Source organism: Somniosus microcephalus, chromosome 13 (genome assembly GCF_052327205.1).
Source record: "Somniosus microcephalus isolate GS21.2 chromosome 13, FLI_Smic_1.0, whole genome shotgun sequence".
Taxonomy (NCBI): Eukaryota; Metazoa; Chordata; class Chondrichthyes; order Squaliformes; family Somniosidae; genus Somniosus; species Somniosus microcephalus.
This window is the reverse complement of record NC_140999.1, coordinates 166,923,958-166,944,371: the sequence shown is the minus strand read 5'-3', so window position 1 is coordinate 166,944,371 and position 20,414 is coordinate 166,923,958. Positions and strand designations below refer to the sequence as shown.

Sequence of the window (20,414 nt, the reverse complement as noted above, 5' to 3'; positions counted from 1 at the left end):
GCTTACCCCTTATCCTTAGACTATGACCCCTGGTTCTGGACTCCCCGGCCATCAGAAACATCCTTCCTGCATCTAGTCTGTCCAGACCTGACAGAATTTTATAGGTTTCGATGAGATCCCCTCTCAATCTTCTAAACTCCAGTGATTATAAGCCCAATTGACACAATCTCTCCTCATACGTCATTCCTGCCATCCCAGGTATCAGCCTGGTGAATCTTCGCTGCACTCCCTCCATGGCAAGAACGTCCTTCCTCAGGTAAGGCGACCAAAACTGCACACAATACTCAAGGTGCGGTCTCACCAAGGCCCTGTACAACTGTAGCAAGACATCCTTGTTCCTGTACTCGAACCCTCTTGCTACGAAGGCCAACATACCATTTAACCGCCTGCTGCACCTGCATGCTTACCTTCAGCGACTGGTGCACAAGGACCCCCAGGTCTCTTTGCACTTCCCCTTCTCCCAATCTATTGCCAAACACAGAAGATAGGAGCAGGAGTAGGCCATTTGGCCCCTCGAGCCTGTTCCGCCATTTAATGAGATCATGGCTGATCTTCCAAATTCAGTACCCTGTCCCTGCTTTCTCCCCATATCCCTTGATCCCTTTAGCCTTAAGAAATATATCTAACTCCTTCTTGAATATATTTAATGAATTGGCCTCAACTGCCTTGTGTGGCAGAGAATTCCACAGGTTCACCACTCTCTGGGTGAAGAAATTCCTCCTCATCTCAGTCCTAAATGGCTTACCCCTTATCCTTGGACTGTGACCCCTGGTTCTGGACTCCCCCGCCATCGGGAACATCCTTCCTGCATCTAGTCTGTCCAGTCCTGTTAGAATTTTATAAGTTTCAATGAGATCCCCTTTCATTCTTCTAAACTCTAGCGAATATAAGCCTAATCGACCCAATCTCTCCTCATACGTCATCCCTGCCATCCCAGGTATCAGTCTGGTGAATCTTCACTGCACTCTCTCCCTGGCAAGAACATCCTTCCTCAGATAAGGTGACCAAAACTGCACACAGTACTCCAGGTGTGGTCTCACCAAGGCCCTGTACAACTGCAGCAAGACATCCTTGTTCCTGTACTCGAATCCTCTCGTTGTGAAGGCCAACATACCATTTGCCGCCTTAACCGCCTGCTGCACCTGCATGCTTACCTTCAGCGACTGGTGCTCAAGGACACCCAGGTCTCGTTGCACTTCCCCTTTTCCCAATCTATTGCTGTTCAGATAATAATCTGTCTTCCTGTTTTTGCCACCGAAGTGGCTAACCTTGCATTTACCCACATCCGACCTGTCCAAATCATACTGGAGTTTCTCTGCATCCTCCTCACAGCACACACGCCCACCCAGCTTTGTGTCATCTGCAAACTTGGAGATATTACATCTACTGTAGTTCCCTCGTCTAGATCATTTATATATATTGTGAATAGCTGGGGTCCTAGCACCGATCCCTGTGGTACCCCACTAGTCACCGCCTGCCACTCGGAAAAAGACCCGTTTATTCCAACTCTTTGCTTCCAGTCTGCCAACCAGTTCTCTATCCAAGATGATATGGTCCTTAGGTGCTGGCATTCCAGCCCACAAAATTTAGGCTTCTCCATTCTATTTGTGTTTATATTTCTTGCTTGCTGGTTTGTCCTGTTTAAATTTGGTGGGACTATCTTTAGCATTGTTGACTCATTGGGGGTTAAATCCTAAATCAAAACAGTAAAATTATTTATTATCCATAGCATGAGATACATGCAAATTAGTGGAAACATTGGGCTAGATTTTCCACTCGTTGGGCTAGATCACATTGGGCCAGATTTTGCTGAAAATTAATGGCATCTGAATGACGCCTGCGCAGAGTGCCGGGCTGATTGATCGCGGGCAGGAACCCGTGAAAAAAACTAGAACAAGAAAGGTAAGTTTTTTTCCACTTGCCTCGGCCACCTCGCCTTTAATCATCGCCCCGAAGCGGCCGGCCGCCCGATGCTTGCCTCCAGCAGCTGGCGGTGTTTTTGACTGGCGCTGCTGCAGGGGGCGGAAGTCCATTTCGGGTCCTGGACGCTACTGGGACAATGCGCACGGCGATGACGTCACGATCTCCGGGCGAAGGAGATCGGGACGCAACGCCAGAGCGCCGCCGCAAAGCTCCTACCGAAATATGGCGGGAGTCGATGTCAGCACCACGCCCGGTCGCAAAGCCATTTGAGGCCCGTTAGCACCCCCGGGCACAAAGGCACCCAATTTCACCCCCATAGACTGTTTGTCCCATTGTTCACCGGGGTCCCAGATGCCCTGTTGCCCTCACTGCGCGTTATCAGCTCACACTTCCAACAATCCGGCCGATTATGTCGAAGTCACACAACATCCTGACTTAAGACATGTATTGCTGTTCCTTCATTGTCACCATTGTGGGAACTCCATTACTGCAAGGGCTGCAGTGGTCAAAGAAAGAAAAGAAAGACTTGCATTTGTATAGCGTCTTTCATGACCACCGGACGTCCCAAAGAGCTTTACAGTCAATGAAGTACTTTTTGAGGTGTAGTCACTGTTGCAATATAGGAAACGCGGCAGCCAATTGTACACAGCAAGCTCCCACAAACAGTAATCAGATAATCTGTTTTTGTTACGTTGCTTGAGGGATAAATATTGGCCGGGCACCGGGGATAACTCCCCTGCCCCCCTTCGAAATAGTGCCACGGGATCTTTTACGTCCACCTGAGAGGGCAGACGGGACCTCGGTTTAAGGTCCCATCTGAAAGACAGCACCTCCGACAGTGCAGCGCTCCCTCAGTACTGCCCTGGAGTATCAGCCTAGCTTTATGTGCTCAAGTCTCTGGAGTGGGACTTGAACCCACAACCTTCTGACTCCGTGATGAGGGTGCTCCCAACTGAGCCACTGGCTGACACTCGCTGTCAAGGCGAAGGCCCACTACCACCTTCTCGGGGGAATTAGGGATGAGCAATAAATGCAGTTTGTCAGCATTTCCCACATCCTGAGAACAAAATAAAATCCAGGATGATGAGCTTATGTCAATTTAATGTACAACTCAGAAGGGTGCAATACTTCAAAAAAAGATGCAAATGACTATTTTAAAGCATGTTTGTGAAGTAGACTTTTTTTCTCATCTGAAATTTAATTCTAGCATTCATGCACAATTTAAAGGCGCAGGGCTGTTTAATTTGTCTAAAACTGAAGGATAAAACCTAAATGCAGCCTTCACCTACTAATCATATGAAATCTATCTTTGCCAAACTTACAGCTTAGTGTGGGACAGCCCTCCTCAATTAACCCCGCACTCATCATTGAAATCCCACCTTGCACCCACAGAAAGTGACATGGACGAGTCATTTGATCCTTCCCCCGTGGTCATTTATATCCCGTCTGCTCCAACACAACGCCTAAATGTATGTACAGCTGGCATCACCAAGCAGCTGGAAAATCTACACTTCAGGACTGTTTGCATAATGCGTAACACTGAATTCCTGTCATTTGGAGGAATTCAGTGCATAACACTTCACTGTTCTCTTCAGAATTCATTTCAAAAACAGTAAAACTCACAAACACCCTTGTGTTGCAGCTGTAGTTAGATTATGATTACAGCTTTTAAAATAATTACTGATTTGGCTGAAAATAATGTTTTCTAATAAATTCTATTTCGTCGTTATAAAATAAAAAGCATGCTGAATTGCTTTCTGACTACAGCTGGGACAATCACAGGAGGCAGTGACGTCCATTCTCATGCAGGCGCATTTCTCAGTGGGACTTTGTGCATGTAATGCTCACACTTGCGTGATGCTTGTTAATCAGTGCATTAATAACACTTCATAAAAGACACACCCTGCAAAATCATTTAATTGAGATTCAGGCAGCTACAACCTTATCATGGTTATTCACCTGCTTTATTAAAACTGGTTATCATTGCTATTTATCTTTCCATCCAGCACAGAGAAAATTGGCAAGTGCAATCAGTGGTTTAACTGTTCTAAATGCTTGCCAAAAGCAAACGTTCATTTTATGTATTGTTGCATTTCCAGAATGACACATATTCAGTTAGTCCATTCTGAAACAGGTATTACACCAGCTCCAGCACACTGTAGATTATCTGCCCGTGCTTTTTGTTTGCACTGTTAGCGGTGTGTGTGCTTGTTTATTGAGTGATCTATCACGGAGGAGAAAACTATGGAATGATGGGGAAGGGAGCTTGATGCATGATGAATGATACCTCATAAGCTCCTGATCTATCCTCCTCATAGCTGTTTACCCAACTGTGAATCTTGCAAATAAGTGACGGGGCCTTGAGTTCTGAAGTTAATTTTTTTAATGTCAAAATGAGTAAAACTTTATTAAAGCTTGCACTTAAAATCTCAAATGATAATTACAAAATGCTGTAATTACTTCTGAATGTATTGGGGTATCCCTTTCTTTACAATTGTACTATGCAAATTCAACTGTTAAAACACTATAATAACAATGTAAGCAATTAAGAAGGATCATTTATTTAAGTGCTAGTACATTTAATGTTGTTTGGATGTTTCATTTCCATTCATAATTCCATACACTGAATGTTTTATTTGTAAGATTTGTTTTGTTTCATTCATCAGAAATACTGATTATACCTCACTTGAACAATGAAATTCACAACAGATGTAAAAATAATATTATACTGCAATAGCATTCAGGGGAGACTCGTCGTTATGTGGAGTGTCTCGGAATTTATTTACTTACTTTTCATTTGCTGCCCTGCTGCTTTTAAAAAAATTTAAAAAAACTGGTGCGAAAAATGAATGACATTTGCTAATATTTCCTGATGTTAGGATGAAATTGAGGAGCTTCGAGCTGAAATGCTGGAAATGAGGGACATCTATTTGGAAGAAGATGTTTACCAGCTGCAGGATCTTCGTCAAGAGCTAGACAGAGCAAACAAAACTTGCCGGATCCTTCAGTACCGACTGCGAAAGACTGAACGAAGAAGCCTAAGAGTAGCTCAGACAGGCCACGTTGATGGAGAACTAATCCGAAGTTTAGAGCAAGATGTGAAGGTATATATATATAGTTTTGGTAAACATTTTTCCCTGAATATTCTTGGACTATATTAAAGGGACTGGCAACTCTACAGTACCTTACTACAACTTTCTGTAAGTTTTATTTGCGTGTTTTAAGTGTCATATCTTATCGTGTAGTAATGCATCTATCTAATGTCTTCCTGTCCAATGTTTGTTGACAGAAAAATGGTTGAATGAGTTTGGTCAGGAAGTTGCATTGTGATAAGTAAGTTCACAGGACTATTTACTGGGTGTGAATGATAACATTGTGCAATGAAGTGTTTAAACCTTTCAAAAATGTTGATATGATTAACTCAATGAGAATAGGTTTCACTTTTTTTTAGCAGCTGTCCGGTGTGCTTTCCTCTTGGAAACCAGTTGCCTGGAAACCAAACTTTGACATGAATTGAAATTAAAATGAAAAATCGGCATCATGTTTATTCTGTAGCACTGTTGCTGATGGTGGCCTCCACTTTAGTAGCAGCTCTGTCACATAAAAGTGGAACTGTTGCCCCAGAGGGTCTAAGACCCAGGTCAAAAAACCAGCTTTTTATGGGCACCTTGGAAGGCAGTGACCACAGGCTGTCTTAACGTCTCAGCCCACTTGTTCAAGCCTGTGATGTTTTGTGCTCACTGGCATCGAAGTACTTTCTCCAGCCACCAAGATGGTACAACAGCATAAAAAGCATTGCAAGCAATTATGCATGCCCAGTTCTTTAATATTTTAGTTCACAATTGAAAATGCTGATATCCAAGGAGGGTAGCCACTAGTTGGTCATTAGACAGCTGCGGGTTTGAGCTCTCAATGGATGATCAGTAGGCACCCAGATACTTTGAATTGTACCATAACAATAAGTACCATGAAATTTGACCTTAAATGTGAAAAAGCCAATGGGGGAAGAAAATGGTTCCACTCTAAAGTTTATTCATATGTTATTGTACATCTGGTGCTTCTTGTTTGCACATTCACACTGCGAAGAGTGGAAGTGAGATTTGAAGAGCCAAAAAAATATTTAAGATTGAACATGGAGTGACAGGTATATGAATTTCATTACCGTCCGCTCTGTAGTGTTCACTGAATCTTGCCAGCTTTAATTTGGCTTTGTACATGTAAAGCTATACCATGTGGGTGGCAACTCTCCAGGGGATAATTATCAAGGGTGCTTTATACCAATTTCATGTGTGTTAATGTTAGCACCATGAATAATAAAAATCATTTTGCATGTTGCAGCCAGTCATTGTATCGTTCCTGCTGCTTCAAATTTCTCTGGAATTTGCCTAACTGAATTAAACAGCTTCTTAATGATCACACGCTTTTCATCCCAATGATTCCCTTGCTGGGAAAAGTTGAGTTTAGGTTAGGTAACTGTAATTGGGGTAAAAATTAGTTAAAGGGTTTTACTTTGAATAGTGGCAGATCCAAACATAAAACACATGCGTGTGTGTCTGTGTGTTAGTTAAGTAAACTTCAGACCAAAACAGTTCCCTTTTGTGTGGTTACTATCTTTGATAAATCAGGCGAAGTTTTTTTGGGTAAAAAAACTAAACCTTAGTCCCCAGGAAGTTTGGTTACGAACTCAGCTGATGTCATCATGTTTTATTAAAACTAATGAATCTCCCATGGTGTTGCTCAGAGTAATTTGGATTACACCCTGCTTTATAGTGACAAACGTTATTGGTATCTAACACACAATGGCCCAGTAATTCCGGGCCCAACGCGTGAGTACGGACGGGGTACTCACGCGTGTGCCCGGAGGAATTGCCGGTTTTCAGCATGCACAGCGCATGCGCTGAAAACCGGCATTTCCTGTCCTCTGACCCAAGGGGTTAAGAGGCAGAACGCGCGCGACTGCACAGGCAGCGCGTGCGCAGTGAAATTCCTTTTTTTTTTCCCAGAGTTGCGCGTGTGTAAAGGCCTCCGGTCTTTACGCATTGAAAAACCACACGTAAGTACTTAGTTTTTCAGGTAAGTGGTCTATTAATGCAATTGAGAATTTTTTTTTCCAGAGGTTTGTTATTTTTAAAGAATTTACAGTAAGGTAAGTTTAGTTTTAGCCCCGATTTTTTTATATAAATTTTTTTTTCAAATTTTAAAATTATTGTTTAAAATAGTTTTTCAGAGTTCTTTATGGTTCATTTAAGTAGTGCAATGTTTTTTTTAATGTTCTTTCAGGTTTAAGTAGTGTTTTGGGGTCAGGAGTTTTCATGAGTTTGACAGCTCTTACTGTCAAACTCATGAATGAACTTTTGCAACCTCCCATTGGTTGCTCTGTGCTCATGTGATCCCAGCCGGCTCATCGCACTAAGTACGCCGCTGGGTCACGCACGCACAGCGCGGCAGCACCTCAAGCGGGCCAGTCAGAGGAAATGCAATGCGGGCCAGAATTAAAATGTCAGCGCGCTGGGTAAGTGAACATCGGGGGCTTGCACGCGCGGCAAGCTCCCGATCCTAATTTCAGGACAATATATTAAGGGGTAGCAAAATACTGCAGATGTTGGAAATCCGAAATAACAACAGAAAATGCTGGAAAAACTCAGCAGGTCAGGCAACATCCGTGGAGAGAAATTTGAGTTGACGTTTCGGGTCGAACCCTTCTTCAAAACTGGAAAGAAAAGAAAATAGATCGAAGGCAGGGCTGCGATCGGACAAAAGAAGTGAAAGCAACAAAAGAAGTAGAAGAGACCATAAAAGGTATTCGAAGCTGGACGAGATGGTAATAGGCTGAGATTAGGTGTAAAGTGTACTGGCAGGGCAAGAGATAGCTGCCAGGTGTGAGAGAGAAACAAAAGGAAAGGGTGGGGGGAGAAAGGAGTGGAAAGATTACAAGAAAAAATGTAATAGGGGCCGAGGTTATGATCTGAAATTGTTGAACTCGATATTGAGTCCGGAAGTCTGCAGAGTGCCTAATCGGAAGATGAGGTGCTGTTCCTCATCTTCCGATTAGGCACTCTGCAGCCTTCCGGACTCAATATCGAGTTCAACAATTTCAGATCATAACCTCGGCCCCTATTACATTTTTTCTTGTAATCTTTCCACTCCTTCCCTTTGTTTCTCTCTCACACCTGGCAGCTATCTCTTGCCCTGCCAGTACACTTTACACTTAATCTCAGCCTATTACCATCTCGTCCAGCTTCGAATACCTTTTATTGTCTCTTTTACTTCTTTTGCTGCTTTCACTTCTTTTGTCCGATCGCAGCCCTGCCTTCGATCTATTTTCTTTTCTTTCCAGTTTTGAAGAAGGGTTCGACCCGAAACGTCAACTCAAATTTCTCTCCACAGATGTTGCCTGACCTGCTGAGTTCTTCCAGCATTTTCTGTTGTTATTACACAATATATTAATCTGTGTTTAAACTGATCTGACTGATTGATTGAGCTGAGGAAGCCTTAATGTTGCAAATACACACAACCTGAGGTCTGTTTCCGACAACTTTTGGCCCTTCTGAGGCCGTGATTAGCATCCAATGATGGGCAGTTTGCGTAGTGGAGTCACACTCCCTGTGTTTAAGTCATGTTAAAACCCAGTTACTGCATTTGGGAACCTATGACTTAAAGTAGAACAAGTTTCCTATGAACTAAAATCTGCACCATTACCCATGCTATAAGTGGGATAGCATGCCGTGGGTTAACAGTTATTCCCTAGTTATACTGGAGATCACATTGGGTGCCCAGCATTTCCTCCCGTCTCCTATGAGGAGAGATTGAGTAGACTAGGCCTATATTCTCTAGAGTTTAGAAGAATGAGAGGTGATCTCATTGAAACATACAAAATTCTTACAGGGCTTGACAGGGTAGATGCTGGGAGGATGTTTCCCCAGGCTGGGGAGTCTAGAACCAGGGGACATAGACTCAGAATAGGGAGTTGACCATTCACGACTGCGATGAGGAGAAACTTCTTCACTCAGGGTGGTGAATCTTTGGAATTCTCTACCCCAGAGGGCTGTGGAGGCTCAGTCGTTGAGCATATTCAAGACCGAGATCGATAGATTTTTGAATATTAAGGGAATCAAGGGATATGGGGCTAGTGCAGGAAAGTGGATTTGAGGTAGAAGATCAGCCATGATCTCATTGAATGGCGGAGCAGGCTCGAAGGGCCAAATGGACTACTCCTGCTCCTATTTCTTATGTTCCCTTTGAAAGGCGGTAAATACCACACTGTTAGACCTAAATACCCAGACTAAAATCAATAGGTTTATTCACACAGAAGCAATGATACAGAGCAAAATATATGGAGTACATTACTTAGAAAACAGAAATCAGACCACTCTACCAAGAAGTAATAATAGTTCTTAATACAGTTTGATAATCTGCAGGACCTTTGGATGAAACAATCCAGTCCTGCAGATTATCAAACTGTATTAAGAACTATTCTGACTTCTTTATCAAATCTTTATTATGTGGTTTGGACATGGATGATACAAATTTCCACTCTATGGTGTTTCAATCCCTAGACCGAATTTAAATTGTATGCCATGGAATCTTTTCAAGTTTCAGCCAAAACTTTGAAGTCTGCTCCTGTGAGGCAGGGTGGGGTGTAAATTAAGTCCAAAGTAGTTTGAGGCTAGGAATGGTGTTTTAAATGTTAACATATGCGGATTATCAGACCTTGAAAAAGACCTATCCAATTTCTCTGGTTGATGGGTCTGCTCATGGAAACTGCCTTTTTTCCACGAGCACCGAATGTGTTGGGAGAGAACCCAAAATGTAATATCTGCGTTTCTTTTTGCAACATAGCACCAGACCTGCAAACATCTTGATTTAATAGAGGTGAAGGGTTAGCTTTCTAACACACAATGGGGCAGAAATTCCTCCCCAAACGCATGAGTACGGAAGGGGTACTCACGCGTCTGGCCGGAGGAAATGCTGGTTTTCAGCATGCACAGCGCATGCACTGAAAACCGGCATTTCCTCTCCTCTAACCCAAGACTTGAAGAGGCTAGCGCGTGCGCTGTAGGGGGCAGCGCGTGCGTCTTGGATTTCCTCTGTTTTGGGGGATTTGCGCATGTCTAAAGGCCTCCGGTCTTTATGCTTGTAAAAAGCACACGTAAGTATTTATTTTTACAGGTAAGTGGTGTTTTAGTGTAATTTAGAATTTTTTTTTCCACAGGTTTATTTTAAACAATCTACAATAAGGTAAGTTTAGTTTTAGACCCTTTTTATTAAAAATTTATTTTTTTCAACAAAAAAAAATTATTGTTTAAATTATTTTTTTTAACTTATTTATACTTAATTTAATGATTGGGATGTTTTTTTTAATTTTTATTTAAAGTTTAAATAGTGTTTTGGGCCCCCGTAGTTTTCATGAGTTTGACAGTTCTTACACTCAAACTCATGAATGAACCTTCCCCTCCCCTGATTGGTTGTACAGTGCTCACCTGATCCCAGCCGGCACATCGCACTAACTACGCCGCTGGATCAGGTAAGCACTGCGCGCTGACATCTGAACCGGGCCTGTGACAGGAAATGCAAGCAGGCCCGGGCTTCAGATGTCAGCGCGCAGGGTGAGTGCAGATCGGGGGCTTGCACGCGCGGCAAGCCCCCGACACCAAGTTCTGGGCCAATGTCACTGAGCTTTAAGACATTCACAAACTTTCAAGTGGAGCCAATTGCCACTCTGTCGGGTTTGACGCGAGAGACTGGGTGTCCATTCCAGCAAATGACTTAAATGAAGTATTTTAAACACACATTTTTATTTTTTGAAAAAAATAATTAAAGTTTTTAACGGGGCTAAAAATAAACTTACCTTTAAAGTATTTTTAAATGATAAAGCAGTGGAAACATTTTTAAAAACTTTTTTCAACTCTTATCCTGCTTTTACCAGGCGCGAGAATTGTAAGTGTTTTCTGCGGGCGGAGGGTCTCCAAAAAACGGAACTATCTGCCCACAGAGGCCCTTCTCCCGAGCAGGCAGAGGATCTGTCGAGAGCTTTCTTGACAGATTGGAAATGGCGGTTTCCAGCGCATGCGCAATGCATGCCTAAAACCGGCATTTCCGTTGGCCCTATGGGTGAGTACACAGCGCGTACACACGCGTAGAGAATGAAATTTCTGCCTCATTATGTTTCAACTTGAGTGCATGTTACCATTAGGCCATTGGCCATGCGATGCATCATTTACTGATTAGTCATAGAAGGTTTTTTTATGTTTGGCCAACTCCGCATCGAACTTCCATTATTTGAAGATGCAACTCCCAATACATTACTACAGCTCAAGGATGGTATGATCTGGATGATTTTCTATTACACATAACTTAATGTTGTCAAGTTGACACCAAAACTGGATATCTGAAATATTAACAGCATCAAATCACCATGTACATCTGCTTTTACAATGGTCTGACACAGCACCTGTACAGTTTATTGCTCCATTTAGCTCTTAATAGGGTGTCCGTGTACAGAGCTTTGCAGAAGTCTCGTATATTGCATTTTCCAGGAACAGAGCCCAACTGAGTTTGATAGCAAAATACTGCGGATGCTGGAAACAAAAACAGAAAATGCTGGAAACACTCAGCAGGCCAGGCAGCATCTGTGGAGAGAGAAACAGAGTCAATGTTTCAGGTCTGTGACCCTTCATCCGAACTGGAAAAAGTTAAGAGATGTAACAGATTTTAACCAGGTGCAGGGGTGGGGAGGGGAGGAAAGAACAAAAGGGACAGTCTGTGATAGGGTGGAAGGCAAGAGTGATTAAATGTTGCAAATGGAGATGGCAGAATCATCAACAGCTGCCGTCTTGAAAAAATAGGGGCAGAGTTTATGGTCTGAAATTGTTGAACTCGATGTTGAGTCCAGAAGGCTGTGAAATGCCTAATCGAAAGATAAGGCGCTGTTCCTCGAGCTTACGAGTGTAAGAGGCTGAGAACGGAGAGGTCAGGTTGGGAGTGGAGTGGGGAATTAAAGGGGACCCTTTCTCCTGTTTTCAGAATTCTCGTTCTACCTGGGCCCCTCCCTCTGGCCTCTTACCCTCTCTAGATCTTTTCATTGCTAACTGCCAACGTGACGTCGGCCGTCTCAATTTCTCTGCTCCCCTCACACACTCCAACCTACCTCCCTCTGAACTTGCAGCACTCCATTGTCTCCAATCCAACCCCAACATTATCATTAAACCTGCTGACAAGGGTGGTGTTGTTGTTTGGCGAACCGACCTCTACCATGCGGAGGCTGAACGCCAACTCTCCGACGCCTACTCCTACCTCCCCCTGGACCATGACCCCACTACCAAATATCAAGCCGTTGTTTCCAAGACTGTCACTGACCTCATCTCTCGAGATCTTCCCTCCACGGCTGTCAACCTCATAGATCCCCAACCCCGCACAGCCCGCTTCTACCTTCTTCCCAAGATCCACAAACGGAGCTGCCCTGGTAGACCCATCGTTTCAGCCTGTTCTTGCCCCACAGAACTTATCTCTTCCTATCTCCACACAATTTTTTCTCCCCTTGTCCAGTCTCTTCCCACCTACATTCGTGACTCTTCCGACTCCCTCCGCCACTTTAACAGTTTCCAGTTTCCTGGCCCCAACCGTCTCCTTTTCACTATGGACATCCAATCCCTCTGCACCTCCATCCCCACCAGGATGGGCTGAGGGCGCTCCGCTTCTTTCTTGAACAGAGACCCAACCAGTCCCCATCCACCACCACCCTCCTCCGCCTGGCTGAACTTGTTCTCACATTGAACAACTTCTCCTTTGACTCCACTCACTTCCTCCAAATTAAACGTATTGCTATGGGTACCCAGCTATGCCTGCCTTTTCATGGGATATGTGGAACATTCTTTGTTCTAGCCCTACTCCGGTCCCCTCCCTGACCTCTTTTTCCAGTACATTGATGACTGTATTGGTGCCATTTCCTGCCCTCGCCCTGAACTAGAAAATTTCATTCACTTTGCTTCCAATTTTCACCCTTCCCTTATCTTCACATGGTCCATCTCTGACTCTTCCCTTCCCTTCCCTGACTTCTCTGTCTCCATTTCTGGGGATAGGCTATTGACAAACATTCACTATAAGCCCACTGACTCCCACAACTACCTGGACTACACTTCCGCCCACCCCGCTTCCAGTAAGGACTCTATTCCATTCTCCCAGTTTCTCAGTCTCCACCGCATCTGCTCTGACGATGCCACCTTCCATGCTAGTGCTTCGATATGTCTTCCATTTTCCTCAACCGAGGATTATCCTCGACCGTGTCCGTTCCAATTCCCGCACTTCTGCTCTCACCCCTTTCCCTCCCTCCCAGAACCACGATAGGGTTCCCCTTGTCCTCACCTTTCACCCCACCAGCCTCCACATTCAACGGATCATCCTCCGCCATTTCCGCTACCTCCAGTGCGATCCCACCATTAAATACATCTTCCCCTCCCCTTTCAGCATTCCGAAGGGACTGCTAATCGCGACACCCTGGTCCACTCCTCAATCACCCCCAACCTCCCCTCCCCACAGAACATTCCCATGAAAGCGCAGGAGATGCAACACCTGCTCTTTTACCTCCTCCCTTCCCACTGTCAAGGGCCCCCAAACACTCCTTCCAGGTGAAACAGCGATTTACTTGTACTTCTTGCAATCTAGTATACTGTATTCGCTGCTCACGATGCGGTCTCCTCTACAATGGGGAGCCCAAATGCAGATTGAGCGACCGCTTTGCAGAACACCTCCGTTCAGTCCATAAGGGTGACCCCGAGCTTCCGGTTGCCTGTCACTTTAATTCTCCGCTCCACTCCTACTCTGAGCTCTCTGTCCTCGGCCTCTTGCACTGTTCCAACGAAGCCCAACATAAGCTCGAGGAACAGCACCTCATCTTTCGATTAGGCATTTTACAGCCTTCTGGACTCAACATTGAGTTCAACAATTTTGGATGATCACCTCTGCCCCTATTTTTTCACATGGCAGCTGTTGATGATTCGGCCATCCCCAGTTGCAACATTTAACCACTCGTGCCTTCCACCCTATCACGGACCGTCCCTTTTGTTCTTTCCTCTCCCCCCCACCCCCCCTTTCCCTGTCCTGCCCCTGGTTAAAATCTAAGAAGTCACACACCAGGTTATAGTCCAACAGCTTTATTTGAAATCACAAGCTTTCGGAGCGCTGCTCCTTCTTCAGGTGAACTGGAGAAATGCATAAAGACACAGCTTATATAGTCAGAGAATCATGTCAGATGTTTACCTGTTTGGACACCTTTGACTGCTGTGATTATCTCTCTGCCGAGGTGTGATAAATGGCAGTTGGAAAGGTTACCTGTAAACATCTGACATGATTCTCTGACTATATAAGCTGTGTCTTTATGCATTTCTCCACTTCACCTGAAGAAGGAGCAGCGCTCCGAAAGCTTGTGATTTCAAATAAAGCTGTTGGACTATAACCTGGTGTTGTGTGACTTCTTACATTTGTCCACCCCAGTCCAACTCCGGCATCTCCACACCCTGGTTAAAATCTGTTACATCTCTAACTTTTTCCAGTTCTGAAGAAGGTTCTTCGACCTGAAATGTTGACTGTTTCTCTCTCCACGGATGCTGCCCGGCCTGCTGAGTGTTTCCAGCATTTTCTGTTTTTGTTTCCAACTGAGTTTGAATTTGATCCTAATTTTCAGAAGAGATTTTCAATATGACCACCCAAATCCTTTTGAAATTCGCTATAATTGCTATACTTTACTGGTATTGTTTACTTTAACTTCTGTACATGTGCCTGATTTCTTGCCACGTTTTATCATCCTATTCTAATTGCAGTGACTTTTCCGAGCTTCCTAATTTCCCCGCCCCCATTTCAGCTGGAAGGTTACGGTGATTCAGCCTGGATTTCTCCCTGACAGCTGCATTTACGCTCCACAAGTGGTTGAGAGGAAATGAGCAATGCCTTCTGTCTCCACTGACACGGAGCACATTTCTTTTACAAAATGTTTCACTGATCAGAGAGAGTAAGAACTGACCAGCATAACATTAAAAAAAAATAGTGTTCGGGTAGCATAAGGGTTTAGCTGATGACCGCTGGATGGTCCTGCAGGTAGGACTGCTGGTCCATCGTATCTTAGGCTGGTACATGTGAAAGATCAGTATGGCATGGGTCTGATACTTTACACGTCAAAGATGTCACTCAGCTTGGCCAACTCGTGTAGTTAGCCTGATTTTTGAACCTACGCAGATGTCATGAAGATCTCAACATCTCCCTGAAATATTTTTTTTAGATGCATGTCTTTGTAATGCTATTTTAATGCAACTACAACAATAGATAGGGCATTGCTTACCAGTTTTTGGCAATCGGATAAAAATTCTTTTGAGTGAACCTTTTGGAACAAATAATTTCAGTATGTGTATGAGAAATTCAAAAATGCCTGCACTGACAGCATGCCTCATGAAATTCAATTAGGGGGCTCGAAGGGTTTATGACTAATTGCTGTGCAATAAACAAGTGTGGCTTTATGAGGCACTATTTTTTTTAAAAAGGCAGGATGCCAGTGCATGTTCTGAATACTGTGTATTGACTTTCTATACAGGTTTCAAAAGACGTGTCTGTCAGGCTTCACAATGAACTGGAAGCTATTGAGAAGAAAAGAATAAAGTTAGAAGGAGAAAATGAAGATCTTCGGCAGAAACTAATTGAAATGGACGTCTCCAAGCAGGTGTTGCAGAGTGAAGTGGACAAAATGAAAGAGGTAACGCTGCTCTTTGTTGACACATGACATTTTGAAATGCTGTACATGATCATATAGGCCTGTACGGCCTGGTTTTTCAAAATCCCACTGCTGATTTGCCCTCTGGGAGCGTGTATTGGGAAATCACAGGCGCATTCCCCATGATCTTTAATCCAATATTTTCGATCCTGATGTGCACTCCAAAATGCGAGACCTCCCACTAGGAGTGTGGTTTTGTAGAATCAGCCTGACAAAGTCCATTTTACATATAATGGAGCCTGACTATTGGAATTAGATGTATTTAAGGGGTGGGTAGATAAGCATATTAGGGAGAAGGGAATAGAGGGTCATACTGATAGTTAGATGAGGAAGGATAGGAGGAGGCTGGAGTGGAGCAGTTGGGCCGAATGGCCTGTTTCTGTGCTGTATATTCTGTGTAATTTTATATTTAAAAAGTACCGACTTTTTAAAAATACAGCAAGAGTTGATGCTTCCCACGGCATTTCCTCTCTTGTTGACGGATAAGATTTCTGCTACATCATGATCCAACTAAAAATAAAAAAAGAAGCTTCAAGTCCACACATCCTCCTCATTTCATGCCATCCACTGATAGCATTTTTGTTAGTACTGCTGGTTAGGCTTGAGAAACCAGAAGGAAAGAGGAGTTTACAACTTGGGCTGATTATCATTTATGATCTAGCGGCTGTAATTATACATGTAACATTAACGTAAATATTATTATCCTTTTTAACTGCTGGCAAGATGAACGACCGGCTGGTTTTATCAGTTTTCCGCTCTTGTGCTATAATGCTAAAACAAATACTACAATAACAAACTTACTCAAGTATCATATGCCATGGGAAGCATCAACTCTTGCTGTATTTAAAGAGAGAGTCGGTACTTTTTAAATATAGAATTACACAGAATATACAGCACGTTCGGCCCAACTGCTGCACTCCAGCCTCCTCCCATCCTTCCTCATCTAACTATCAGCATGACCCTCTATTCCCTTCTCCCTCATATGCTTATCTAACCGCCCCTTAAATGCATCTAATTTACTATATTAAATATGCAACTAAAGTCAATAATTCAGCTTGCCCTGTTTCCCCCCCCCCCCCCCACAATATTTTGAGCCCTTGATGAAACCCACCAAATAAAAAAAATGTTGTCAACTAATCTTTGATGTGGAGGAGAAGCCTTTGGAGAAGGTGCCGAACACCTCGAGTCTCTTCGCCGGGAGCAAGCACAAGGAGCGCACGTCAACCCAAACACCTCACCCACCCGCCCCTTCAACCACCATCTGCCCCACCTGTGACAGAGACTGTAGGTCCCACATTGGACTCCTCAGTCACCTGAGAACTCATATTTTTAATGTGGAAGCAAGTCATCCTCGGTTCCGAGGGACTGCCGAAGAAGAAGGATGGTGAAAGTTCCCTCTGACTGTCCCTTGAATGCATTGTGTCGAGCCCTTTCAGCTGAATTCAGAATGGAGATGGTCGTGGCGCTGAATAAAATTTGAACAGTTTGTGGTTCCAGTGACTAACAAGGATTTAGAATGACCTAAGCAGTTTTGCATCTTATTCTGGGGACTCTGCCCCCATTATTTATTTTAGAAAATCTTTATCTTAAATAGGCTGCATAATTTTTCTTCCAGGAGCTTTTAATTTAAACAAGAAACCTGAGCCATAAAATCAAAAAGTTGGAGGATTATAGCTCTAAAATATGACATCTTTAATCCTTTAGTGGCAAGTGTTTTTTTTCCCTCCTGGATACCTGACCGTTGGTTTTTATCTCTAATGAATTTGATGCTGATGACATTTAGCAGCAGGTTCCTCTTTCATTTATGTTCACACAACATGCATAATGTACCACGGTAAGTATAAGCCCTTGCAGAGTGATTACCAGCCACAGATTTTACTCCTGTCTTTTGTAAAACTACTCTCCTATCCTGACTTGGAAATATCGCCGATCTTTCATCGTCGCTGGGTCAAAATCCTGGAACTCCCTCCCTAACAGCACTGTGGGAGTACCTTCACCACACGGACTGCAGAGGTTCAAGAAAGCGGCTCACCACCACCTTCTCGAGGGCAATTAGGGATGGGCAATAAGTGCTGGCCTTGCCAGTGACGCCCACATCCCATGAATGAATAAAAAAGTGTTGCAATTTTTCCACTGTGACCGCTAGTCTTTTGACTAACAGTATCTTAGGAGGAGCGTACCCATCATTGAGGCAGCACAGGCAGCTACCTGTAACATTTGTTGTCCCGAATTATAGTCTATTGAAGGATGAATGGATGTAAAATCATGTTGCATATATACAATAAAAATAAAAATTATAAAAGCAATTTATTAAAATCTGCATATTATGTTGCAATGTAATAGAAATATATCAAAAGAATGTAGCCATGGTTGCCTTGGTAAGAATTGGATTCTGGCTACAGCTTTGCATCCTATCTTTGCAAACAGCACATTTACAACTATTCTATGTAAATAATTACAAGACCATGCTCCCAGCAGGGAATTTCATTGGGCAAAAAGCACGTAGCGGAAATTCGAGTGTGTTGCCCACGATTTTCTGACCCATTAAAATGATGGGTCAGAAAGTCATGTGCAGTGCGCGGGTGAATTTTCGATGTGTGCTGATGACCAACGAGACTCCACACAGTGGCCGCCAGTGAGTTGCAGTATTTTTGCAGGAAGAACACTCCTTTAGCTCCTCCGAATTCTCCCCAGCAGGCATGCTGTGAGCCCATTTACAGGCCTGCCTGTTCCTATTTTGAAAACAAAATCAGGCGGGCCTTGGGCATCCAAGGTGTACCCGCCCTGATTTTCCATTGGCGCTCGCCTGTTTTTCAGCAACAAACAGGTGGGCGGCGGTTGAAAATCACCCCCAATGTTTACCCTATTCTAGGCAGATTACCTTAACTTTCCCTTTTATTTGTCCTCCCCCTTCTCCGAGCAGAGCTTCATCTAGATGTTCTGAAGCTGAAATTACCAGCTGATGATGATGGGGATTACAGTGGGCCACCGTTGTCCTGCCACTGCATGGCTCATGATGCCAGTGCCAATCACACTGGGCACCGTCTTAGCATTTAATTCCATAGCACTTACCAAAAGATCTTAATTTTTTTTTTAAAACCTCCAATTCTCTCTTGTTATGAATTTTAGCAATGAATCTTAGTTTGAAAAAAGGTAAAATAATATAACAATCAGTCAACCATATGGGCATAACAAGGGCCATAGCTGCTGTTGGCTGGAGCTGGAGTTACACTCTCTAGAGCCCTGTATGAAAGTATGCACTTCGCCTAAAGGTTGAGATTGACTGTTTATTGCAACTGAACATGACTGTGCTGCGATCCTCTTTTCATGAGCTGAATAACACGGGTCAGATTTTCATGATCAGCGGGTAGCAGTTTCATTATAACAAGCTGCGATCTTGGTGTCTGCTGCACAGAGAATTGGAACTTGTTGAGTAAATATTTTAGGTTGATACTCCACTGCAATATTGTAGCACTGCTGTATTCTTGGCGGTGCCATTCCTCAAGACGAGAAATTAAACCAAGGCTCCATCTGCCTGTTCCATTGGAGATTACACAGGGTTTTGTACATCTAATTTTGTTGGAGCAAAATCCTGAAGCAAAAATGGATTTTACTCTTATGTTTATAAGCTGTTTTCTTGCAGATCATTCATGCAACATGTCATCTTTAACAATCAAAGTAAATAAAAATATTCATTTTTCCCAACCAATTCCACCAAAATACTCTTAGCCTCTCATGCCCCCGTGACAAAAGGCACTGATACTAGTAAGTCTGAAAAACAACTCTCTCCTTCCCTTCTGTGTGTTTCTCACTCCTTTTCCCCATGTGTGTTACTGTCCCTTCCCTTCAATTCTCCCCACTCCTTCCCTTTGGTGTGTGCCTTTCTCTATCATGACCCTTTATGTTTGTCTCTCTTGCCCTCTGTGATCCTCTCTCTGTCTCCTCTCCCTTCCTTGCTTCCCTTCCTCCTCATTGCTTTCTCTCATTCTCTTTCTGTTCGCTCTTTCTCACCCATGTCTTCTCTTTCTCACATCCCTCCCTTATCTTCTCTTTTTCCTCCCTCCCTCTCTTCTCTTCCTCCTCTCCATTCCTTCTTTCTCCTCTTTTCTCTATCTCCTCAATCCACTCTGCCTACCTGTCTCCTGTCTGTGCCTTTCTATCGCTTCTGCGCCCCCTCAGAACCTTCTCTTCTGGATCTCCAGCTTAATCCTTTGGTGTATATATTGTTTATTTAACAGGACTTTTGTAATTTGTAAATATTTGGTGGGTACCTGGTATACTTATCTTCCATTCATCTTTACATCTGCAAATTGAGTACAGAATACAAGCTTTGTGATCTAAGTCACAGGACTGGCAGTGCAGTCAAATCTTGATAAACACATGATTAGTTTTCCACATAATGGTATGGTTCAACTAGGGATTCTGTAAACAGCAGATAAAAATAGCCAATTGCAAACCCTTGTACCGCAGTCTTTATAAATAGTCATTCAGCAATGACCGAAAATTCTAGGATGCCAAGTGATAAGGTTTAGAAAATGTGTGCTACTGCCTAGAGTTTCAATATACTGTAGAAAGAAAGACTTGCATTTATATAGCGCCTTTCACGATCACCCCAAAGCACTTCACAGCCAATGAAGTACTGTTGTAATGTAGGAAACGCGGCAACCAATTTGCGCACAGCAAGCTCCCACAAACTGCAATATGACCAGATAATCTGTTTGTGATTTTGATTGAG

At 43.5% G+C, this 20,414-nt stretch overlaps 1 protein-coding gene across 1 annotated transcript in view; it reads left to right on the top strand.

The window, feature by feature from the left end:
* The window catches only part of mtcl2 (microtubule crosslinking factor 2), an 87,700-nt gene that overhangs the window by 5,312 nt on the left and 61,974 nt on the right, over positions 1–20,414 (top strand). Inside the window, exons 2-3 of the mRNA XM_086005545.1 lie at positions 4,803–5,027; positions 15,503–15,661. Coding sequence (XP_085861671.1) covers positions 4,803–5,027; positions 15,503–15,661 — 384 coding nt within the window. The remainder of the gene's footprint in view (positions 1–4,802; positions 5,028–15,502; positions 15,662–20,414) is intronic.